Here is a 9,989-nt window from a genome sequence, read left to right as displayed (position 1 = left end):
TCTGTTTTCTGCCGAATATTTCGAAGGACCAATGTTGTGGGCATAAGTCTGTATTCAGTAGATGTTCATTCTACTGCGAGTTTTTCTACTTCAAATGTGTATATGACAAGTCCATCCACTTAGTTGTTCAAAGGAAACTGAGGACATGTAACACAGCGAGTGAAAGAGCTATTGTAAAGTGACCGAGATTAAATATTTAATTCTTAATACTAATGCAAGTCATTTGAGAAATTTATTTGCCTGCCTCATTGTTATTGCTGACTAATTTACTTGCCACATTAACCCTCCTGTTACTATCAATTTCGAAATGAAAAAAACACAAATTAAAAAATCTGCACAATTTGTATGGGAATCAAACACATACTTTCTGCTCCCCAGTCAGATGCATTGGTCGCTGCACCAGGGTCACTTACATTAACTGACACACACCTTGCAGATATCTAAGTGGCAGCCATAAAAGTTCCTTTCCTTGATTTCTAGGAAAATTTATGTCTATGTACCATACATACAATGACGAAAAACGCTCAGTTTTCAGTTACCTGTCGAGTCTGTCAATTCTGAGTCTACTGTGTATTATGAACTTTAACGTTGGTTTCCTCGGAAATGAGGTGTGTTGAGCCAAAATACCTTAGAATCTTTTACTGCAGGTCATACACAAACGACTGACAAATATCAGCTGGCCACGTATGCAGCCTTCCATTTGTCAGTGTTCATACTACTCGCAGCAGTGTTGACTCAAGATTGACCTTGGCATTGTAGGACCTCCAGAAAACATACACTAACGTGTGTGCATTTTCTTACAGTTCCCGTCTTTAGCCAGTCTGTTCCCTGCTCTACATACAGTAATAACCTGACCCTCTTTGTAAAAATCTTAACACAAGCTTCCCATGTACTCTCTCATCTGGCTAAGACTGTCACTTGGATTCACAGTACTTGTGACTTGCTGCCCTATTCCTAATTTGTCCTGTACCATTTGCCTTATGCCCTTGCCATGGCTACTATCTAGCCTAGCTCAGTCTAATCTGGTACAGACATACACTTAGATTCTGTGCTGGACGTCTCCTGCGGCCCACTTCGACCTAGAGCTGGATGAGGCTCTTCCCCACTCACTTCAGGTAAAAATTCAAACTTATTAGATACTGTGAGGTTTACTCAGTTGCCTCAATATATAAAAAATTGTATACAAAGAATTGTGAAAAACGATACAAGAATAAATAACACACAACAAAGAAACGTTCTCAGCTACTGCCAGGAGCTGTGATACAGAATAGAAAGACTGTGCCGGAAATCTTTCGACTTGGATTTGAACACTTGGGGTTTATTACTCACTTCTTCAGTTCTGTTGGAGGCCTAACGAAAATGAAATCTACTGAATAGTGCATCCATTTTTGCACATTGCTTAAGGAAGTGTTGCAAAAAGTGCACATGTTTGTTGATGCACTGTTCACTGAATGAATGTTGCAGTTTCTTCTGCACGTGCCAATATTAACATAAAAAAAACCATGACCAAAAATGTGTACTGAGATGGTGTAGTTACATTTGAAGTCACGTAAACAGCGACTACATGCCGCAGATAGGTCTGGCTGACCTTTTTCGGGTAAGAAAATTTTGGTTAGTGTACAGAATTACTCCAAAATGAGAAACCACTGTATGGGATAATAGAGTGAAATTAAGAAAAGTAAACAAGCGTTTATGTTTGAATGTCAGAGAGAGTGGAGGTCATTATTATAGCAATAGGAGCACCATTCTGATTCTGCACAAGATTTTTAATGTGATACTTTAAGAAAGCCTTCTATCGAATCTCAGTCCTAAGAATTTAAAATTATCAGCTGTTTGCCCAATTTGTAACAATAAAATATTGGCATTTTCAAGGGCTTCTTGTCAACAGCTGTATACACTGCGTTTTGTTGCAGTCCAGTGTCAAGATCTCTGATATTACTTCAGTGGTATATCAGGGTGTCCCAGCTATCTTGTCCACCCAAAATATCTCTGCAACAATAACAGCTATTGGAAAACGACTTTCAACACTATCAATGTAGGGCTGGGGCCCATGAATGTACGTATTTGTAAACATTCTAAAACGAAAGCATATGTGTTTTTTAACACAAACTTATGTTTTTTTAAAAGGACCTCCTATATTTTTTCTTCAGAAATCCATAGCATGACAAAGCACATACACAATGGCGTTGATTGCATTGCAATATTCCCATTACATCCCGAGATATTGAGACGCGAAGTTGATGCTTGAAACACCTGACATGCGCTGCTAGCGCATGTCCTGATGCTCAGGCGTGAGCCCCATGCTGCCCGTAGTCGCGATGTGATTGACATGCCTAATCACATTTCCATACTTATCAAGAGGTCCGAAACGAATAATACAGTCTGCTGGCATCCTGCATTAACGTCGTACATTCCAGCAGGTATTTATCCCATAGGCTAGGGGTGATGCGGTTCTGTAACATATCTGTGTACCGCAACGTTAGTCACAAAGTTAACTTCACTTATCGTTAATCCGTTACTAAAAAGGTAATGCCATTCAACGTTAAAACTTTACTTTACTGTAGATCTAACACAAGTGAGAGTTAATCATTCACTCGTAATAGTAAGATTCATGTTAATGGTTTTAGTGAAACGAGCAAGTGGACTAAAGGTTTTACCGTTGTTTAGGTAAAAATATTTTGATTTGGGAAGTTCAGGTAGGACATAGAAGATGAATGTAAACATGTTTAACCAATTAGTTTTATTATCACATAATTATCAATGTTATGTTTATCTAATGTGTTAAATGACAAATTGTTGCAAACAAATGTTTCTTAACATCACTGGGTAAAATGGCCCTTTGTAGAAACTTCCACTGTGATACCAGCACTACATACTAAACATAGCGTTCACATCTCATGCTCAAAGTGATGCCCATTGGCTTGCATACATAGGGTCACTCCGCGGATGAAGGATGCCTTACTTCATACTACTGTTTCCTCTTTGATGGCTGTACAAGCATCAATAATGCATTGCTTCAATGTCCTCTGATGTTGTTGGTTCATGTTGGTAAACAGCATCCTTCACTGCTCCCCAAAGAAAATAATCCAGTGGTGTAAGGTCCAGAGATCAGGCAGGCCACCTAACTGGGCCACCTCGTCCAATCCACCTACCAGGGAACTTACAGTTCAGAAGTCGTCGTGCTCGTAAGGTGTTATGTGCAGGGCATCCGTCATGCTGATACCACATGACCATTCTCCGGTTCAGAGGTATGGTGTCCAATATAACAGGAAGATTGTGTCGTATAAATCTGGAGTATTGTCTGCCATTTTGGATGCCATTTATAAAGAAAGGTCCGATAATGCTATCTCCAATAATCCCACACCAAACATTAACTTTCCACGAACGTTGATCCTCTACCTGACGGAGCCATTTTGGATTGTCTGAGGACCAATAATGCATATTCCTCATATTGACAATTCCTTTGTTGGAGAATGATGCCTCGTCGGTAAAGAGAACATCTGCTAAAAAATTTGGATTAGTCACAAGTTTTTGCTGAGCCCACCGACAAAATGTTATCCTATTGCGGAAGTCATATCCATGAAGATCCTGGTGTAAATGAACATGGTAAACATGAAAACGTTTAAGAATACGCTGTGCACTTGATTTCGACACACCAACTTCACATTCAATTTGACGTGTGCTGATTTGAGGATTCACAGCTATGGTAGCGAGCACAGCAACTTCAGCACGTTCATCTGTGCGTGTTCTAGGACGATGTCGACGTCTTGGATTTAAGCTTCCCATTTCTCGTAGACGAGATGCGAGACGACCAAACATCCGGCGCGAAGGCGATGGCTTGTCAGGGAATCGTCTTCTGTACAGTCGTTCTGCCTGAACAGCATTTCGTCCACCTACAACAGGGTACAGTACAGGTATGTAGAGTAGGGTAGAAAACAGACATATTAACTTAATAATCATAATGTTTGCTAACAGTACTATCAACAAACAAGCAATCTCATAACGTATTTCCCGTCATCGTACATTCTCCATAGATCAGCAGCTTTTCTACCATATCTTCATGTGTGTACATTATACTGTACAGTGTAAGTTCCACAACACAACGTTTATTCACAATGTGTACTACCTCCGTGCCGTCACTAGATTACTCTGATGCACGACTACACTGGCAAGCGGTGTACTGCAGGCCAAAGCAACAACAAATGGGATGCTCGGAGGGTGGTGGAGTACAGGGGTTTGCATGGGTCGCAAATCATAAACAAGGTGAAGTGGTAACTGTGGCAGAGGTGGGAGCTACGTTGGGCACTTGACTAGATAGAGCCAGGCCCTGCGCGACAGGTACAATGGGTCATATAACGCATTAGATAAATCTTATTTTGGGTGTGCAGGATAAATAAGACAATCTGACGGGTGTACACCGATCGGTACTAGTTCATATTGTGTACGTAGATACGTAAAACGTGCAAGAGGGAAACCATTATGTGCTTATGAGAGTTGATGGCAGCAGACCGTATTATTCGTTTCGGACCTCTTGATAAGTATGGAGGTGTGATTACGCATGTCAATCACATCGCGATTACGGGTAGCATGGGGTTCACGCCTGAGCCTCAGGACGTGCGCTAGCAGCGCATGTCGGGTATTTCAAGCGTCAACTTCGCGTCTCAATATCTCGGGATGTAATGGGAATATTGCGATACAATCAACGCCATTGTGTATGTGCTTTGTCATGCTATAGATTGCTGAAGAAAAAATATAGGAGGTCCATTTAAAAAAACATAAGTTTGTGTTAAAAAACAAATATGCTTTCGTTTTAGAATGTTTCCAAATATGTACATTCATGGGCCCCAGCCCTATATTGATAGCGGTGAAAGTCGTTTTCCAATAGCTGTTATTGTTCCAGAGATATTTTGGGTGGACAAGATAGCTGGGACACCCTCTATATAGCAAGAAAAGCAACAGATCCAGAATAAAGCAATGTGGTACTCCACACTTTACATGACCATAGTCAGAATCAAATCTCTCCACTGTGTGTTGAAACTGGAGGACACCATCTACTTCTTACTTACCAGAATGAAGTGAACCATTGTCCCTAACCTCGCAATGTCCTGATGTATGCAGAGCTACTGATTGGCCCATAAAGCTTATGTTAAATTGTAGAAAGTACAAACTTTCGTCAACTCTTAAGAGAATTTTGTGTCTATAAGGGGAATAACAAATCTGACAGAAAATTATAAAGAGAGACTACAAGGTTTCTGTTAACATAAGCCGAATGTCCACAGGCATCAATTTCTAATTTCTAACACGTGCAACCCCCATAACTACTTCTGTAAGTCAACTTACATGTGGAAACATCCTACTTGCAAACTGTCATATCGATTGACGGGTAAGTTACGAAATTTGAAAGGTTTTCTACTTCCCTACACGATTTCGCTACCCTTGCCATTGCCTATGAGCTTCAGTACCTGCTGATGTTTGGATCTGCTCTCATTCTGCTCTGGTTCATCTGACTGCACAGGTCTAGAATCGTTTGTTTATGTATGTGGAAAGTTAGCATCATATTAAAATAATGGACTTGGCCCCTAACAAAGTAAATAAATACTTTATGAAGTGGCAAAATGTACTTAATCAGTGAGATAGGAATAACGTTCTAGCATTCAGCAACTCCTTATTATTACTTATTTGTGACAGAGTAAAACATCATTTTTTGAAACAACGAAATAGACTAAAAAATATTGTAACTGAGAGTGTGGACTTGTTCAAGTCCATATTACTGGAGAATAGTGAATACTATAAAGCTATTTTTTATTTTAGTGTAATGATAGTTCTTGAGTGTAAGTATTATCGTGAAATGGAAATTTATTTGAGGCTTTAGAGATTTAAAACTATTCTTGACCCCCATTATTATCCTATATAAGTATAAGAGTGTTTGCATTGGTGTTATCATTGAGTAGTAACTGTTCTGCACATTAGTGCAAAGTTTTATTGCAAAATTAGTATGGTACTGGTGAAACCAAAGTACATTTACAACATCTGAGATCTGTCAGAACATTGACTGTGGGATTCTGACTTTCAGCATTCTATTATTTTAGAGTCATATAAGCTGGGATGTTGTTATACGAAAAGAAATGCTTACATTTTTATGTACTGTTTATGAGTAAAGTAACAAGAAATAAAAAGTTTATCCAACTCACACAAGTTACTTTACATGTATTTTAATAATTTTCTAATTCATAATGGTACAGAAAAATATAGATTCTCTTTGATAGTCAATATCTTTAGAACAAAATGACATATGTTGCAATTTTACACGGAAGTGTAGTCCATTGTTTTCTCAACAGATTTTGGCGCCCTTTTTCCAGCAGATGACAGTGCAGCTATGAATGAAATAAATTGCATTTAAGCAATGCAAAGCCATATTGAAATGGTACTGGGAGTACAAAAATATGATGGAAGTACAATGGCAATGGCGTAATGTGCACAGAACTCAGCCACCAATATCAGCAACAATTTATTATATTCAAGATAAATTTGAAGCTGATGGTACCAGAGGTGTACAAATTCCCCTTGCAGCCTGCTTGCCCCTAGCACCTCTGCAACCATTCATGCAGGTCAGCCTGCCGTGATGTAAACACAAGAGTGCGCGTGTACTGAGGCATAGTGGGCAATGCGGGCGATACGGGCTCCCGCAAGCCCGGGCTACCTGGGTTCCCGCAAGCCTGCCAAGCTTCACGGGACCCGCTCAGCTTGCTGCGCCTGACAGGTTGCGCTGTCAAGCTACCGTGTCTAGAGTAGCCAGGTAGTTAGCCTGCAGTTCATTTATCGCAACGGTGGAGGCAGCACAATGAATAGGTCGAACTTTAGTGAGATTGAAAAAAAATTGACAACTGGCGAATACATGCTGATAACGAAACAGAGCACAAGTGCCGCATGGGAAACGTTTTCGTGTGTTTATGAGGCCGCTTCAAATAAATCGGTAGGTGTGTCTCAATGCAAACTATGTAAAAAGCTCTTAAGTACTTATTCGGGAACCTCGAGTACGTTACGACATGTGTGCAAATTTGACAAGCAGTTCCCTCACTCCGTAAATATCTTGAAAGAGGACAAAGATTTAGTGGCCGAAAAGTGCGTCGAAATGTGTGCTAAGGACCTGAGACCATTTAGCAGTATAGAGGGAGAAGGATTTCTTAATTTAGGGCAGACACTGATCGACATAGGTAAAAAATATGGCTCAGTTGATATTAAAAATGTTATGCCTTCCCGAGTGACAGTAGCTAGGAAAGTTCAAACCTTAGCTGATAAAGTGCGCAGCAAAATGCTCCCAGATATAGTGCATGCGATTCGTTCTGGTATATGTGCCAGTAAAATTGATCTATGGACAGACAATTACAAAGGGGTGCATTACATGTCCGTGACAATGCATTACATAAATTCAGACTGGCGTTTGAATAAGTATGTACTAATGTGCTCTGCATTTCCTGACTGCCCAAAAACTGGCTCGAATATTCGAAACGAGTTGGAAGATGGCTTAGAAACTATGGGTGTTTCTCGTGAAGACATTGCCAAAATTACGTTTGTCACAGACCAGGGCAGTAACATTGTCAAAGCTCTCGAAGTATATCAGCGTCTTCCATGCATGGCTCATAGTATAAACACAGTCTTGAAACATGTTCTGAGCGAACAGTTTTTGAAAGAAAATGTTCCAAATATATTAGCCATTCTTAATACAGTGCGGGCTACGGTTTCGTACTTCAAGAGAAGAGGTCTCTGTGTGAGACTGAACTCATCTTTAAAGCAGTGGGTTTCAACTCGTTGGAATGGTTATTTTGACATGCTTGTATCAGTCCATTCTCAGATTGATTCAGTGAAGGCTGTTTTACATAATGAAGGTGCCTCTGATAAGATGCTGGGTTATGACCACCATATAACTGGCCAGCTTATAGAATTTCTTAAGCCGTTTAAAGAAGCCACAGTTGATCTAGAGAGTGACAAGGATCCAACCCTACATTTAGTTCTACCGTGGTTTTACGCATTAAAAACTCACTGTACCGTACGGGATAACGATGAAGAGGTTTGTAATTTTATTCCATCTGAATATTATAGAACCACTTGTGAAATATGTATGTTGAGAAAATGTATTTTCAGGACATGAAACCTTTTAAACAAGCCTCTGATGCCTTCCTAGAACAGAAAATGTGCGTTAGTATGTTGCATAAAATTGCAACGTTTATGGTGGCTAACTACCGCACATTAAGAAAGTTAACCGAGGATGAAAAAATTGAAGTTTACCAAGCAGCACGACAGATGTGTGCTGAAGGTAAGCTCCTAAGATAATGCATATATTTTTCATCTACATGTACATGGTTACTCTGCAAGACACACGCAAGTGCTCAATTGAGGGTTCATCGAACCACTTTCAGCTTATTTGTCTCCTTTTCTCGAATTTCGCGCGGGATAGAACACCTACAGCTCTCCGTCTGAGCGCTGCTTTTTTGTATTTTATTCTGATGATCATTTCTTCCAATGTATATGGGACTCAACAATATCTCTTCGAATTCGGAGGTGTAAGTTGGTGATCGAAATTTCATATATAGATCGCGCCACGTCAAAAAACGCCATTGTTGAAATGATTACCACCCCAACTCTTGTGTAATTTCCGCGACACTCTTTCCCCTGTTTTACGATAATACCAAACCAGTTGCCCTTATTTAGACTCTTTCGACCTCTTCCGTCAATAGTAAGGCTCTCCAACTTCGTAGCAATGCTCCAAAAGAGTGTTTTGTCATTAAAACGCCTACAGCATTTTCTGTGTGTCCATTCCTATTTAAGTAGGTCGTAATTGTAATCAGAGGTATTAAGTAGAATCTACAGCCTTTAGATTTGACTGGTTGATCTTGTAAACGAAGTTTAACGGACTTAGTTTAGTACACACAGGGATAACCTCGCTCTTGTCATTATTTATTGCCAACTGCTGATTTTCACACCAAAAATATATACCTTATTTAAATCGTCCTGCAGTTAGTTTTGATCTTCTGGTGACTTTACAGGACGATAAATGATAGCATCATCTAAAACCTATTATAATTTCAACTATGTGTAGTACGATCTTCACATTATTCTGCAAATATTAATTGGAACCTGTACAGTTTCAGTACAAGTGCCCAATCACAGCAACCAAGAAACAAATCCAGGGCCGTACAAAATGGCGAAATTTGAGGACTGGGCAGAAGAGCCTCCTCTCCTACATGATGAAGTCAGCAGATACTTGCAAGAACACTGTGTGAACGAGGGAGATATTCTACAGTGGTGGAAAAATAACTCCCAACGACTTCCTCGACTTGCGTGTGTGGCAAGAAAAATATTAAATATACCAGCCACTAGTGCGTCTAGTGAGAGAATTTTTAGTTGCGCTGGAAACCTAATTAGCGAAAAACGATCACGTCTTAATGCAGACAGACTTAACGATCTCGTCATAATTAATTCAAACACTAATCAGCAGACACATTGAAAATACAGTAGAACATTAAACGGGAAACTATGAGTTTGAGCGCAAATTTACTAATTAAGAGTGCAGATTTCTTTCTTGTGCTTTCTGGGCGTCAATTTCTGAGATAGAAATTTTGTAATGCATACAGTTCATTTTTATTTTAGACTAAAATTTTTGATTTCAATCCTTCCAAGTGACATTAATTATTGTTTGTAAATCATTTTCTGTTACTTGGGTTTGCAAAAGTAGCCAAATATTTTTAGGAGTATCTGGTTTGGTCTAAATAATACTTTCAGGGGAACTGAAGGAAAATTTGTAAAGATTTTATGTTGAAAAGTGTTCTGCAAAATAAAATATTCATTTGTGGAGTAAGGCAATACACATTATAAGTTTAAATTACAATTTATTTTGTTGAGTTCCACACACATTGCAAAATGTAATTTTATTCTTGTATTTCTATATTAAGGGGAATCCCACATGCAGAGTCAAGATGCTGAAAACCTAG

General features: G+C 39.4%; 1 protein-coding gene across 1 annotated transcript; it reads left to right on the top strand.

The window, feature by feature from the left end:
* The first annotated feature begins 7,414 nt into the window (after nucleotides 1–7,414).
* On the top strand, nucleotides 7,415–8,331 carry LOC124616490. Its single transcript, XM_047144802.1, has 2 exons — nucleotides 7,415–8,068; nucleotides 8,143–8,331. Exons 1-2 carry the CDS (start codon nucleotides 7,415–7,417, stop codon nucleotides 8,329–8,331), a joined length of 843 nt encoding a protein of 280 aa, XP_047000758.1.
* The last annotated feature ends 1,658 nt before the right edge of the window (nucleotides 8,332–9,989 follow it).

Source organism: Schistocerca americana, chromosome 5, assembly GCF_021461395.2.
Source record: "Schistocerca americana isolate TAMUIC-IGC-003095 chromosome 5, iqSchAmer2.1, whole genome shotgun sequence".
Lineage (NCBI taxonomy): Eukaryota > Metazoa > Arthropoda > Insecta > Orthoptera > Acrididae > Schistocerca > Schistocerca americana.
The sequence above is the reverse complement of the archived record's forward strand: the minus strand, read 5'-3'. Positions and strand labels throughout refer to the sequence as shown.

Excerpts from the sequence above, each read along its gene's own strand:
- LOC124616490 (XM_047144802.1), top strand. The coding sequence starts at position 7,415 with ATGCATTACATAAATTCAGACTGGCGTTTGAATAAGTATGTACTAATG. Across the intron at positions 8,069-8,142 it reads TACGGGATAACGATGAAGAG|GACATGAAACCTTTTAAACA; the intron begins GTTTGTAATTTT and ends ATGTATTTTCAG.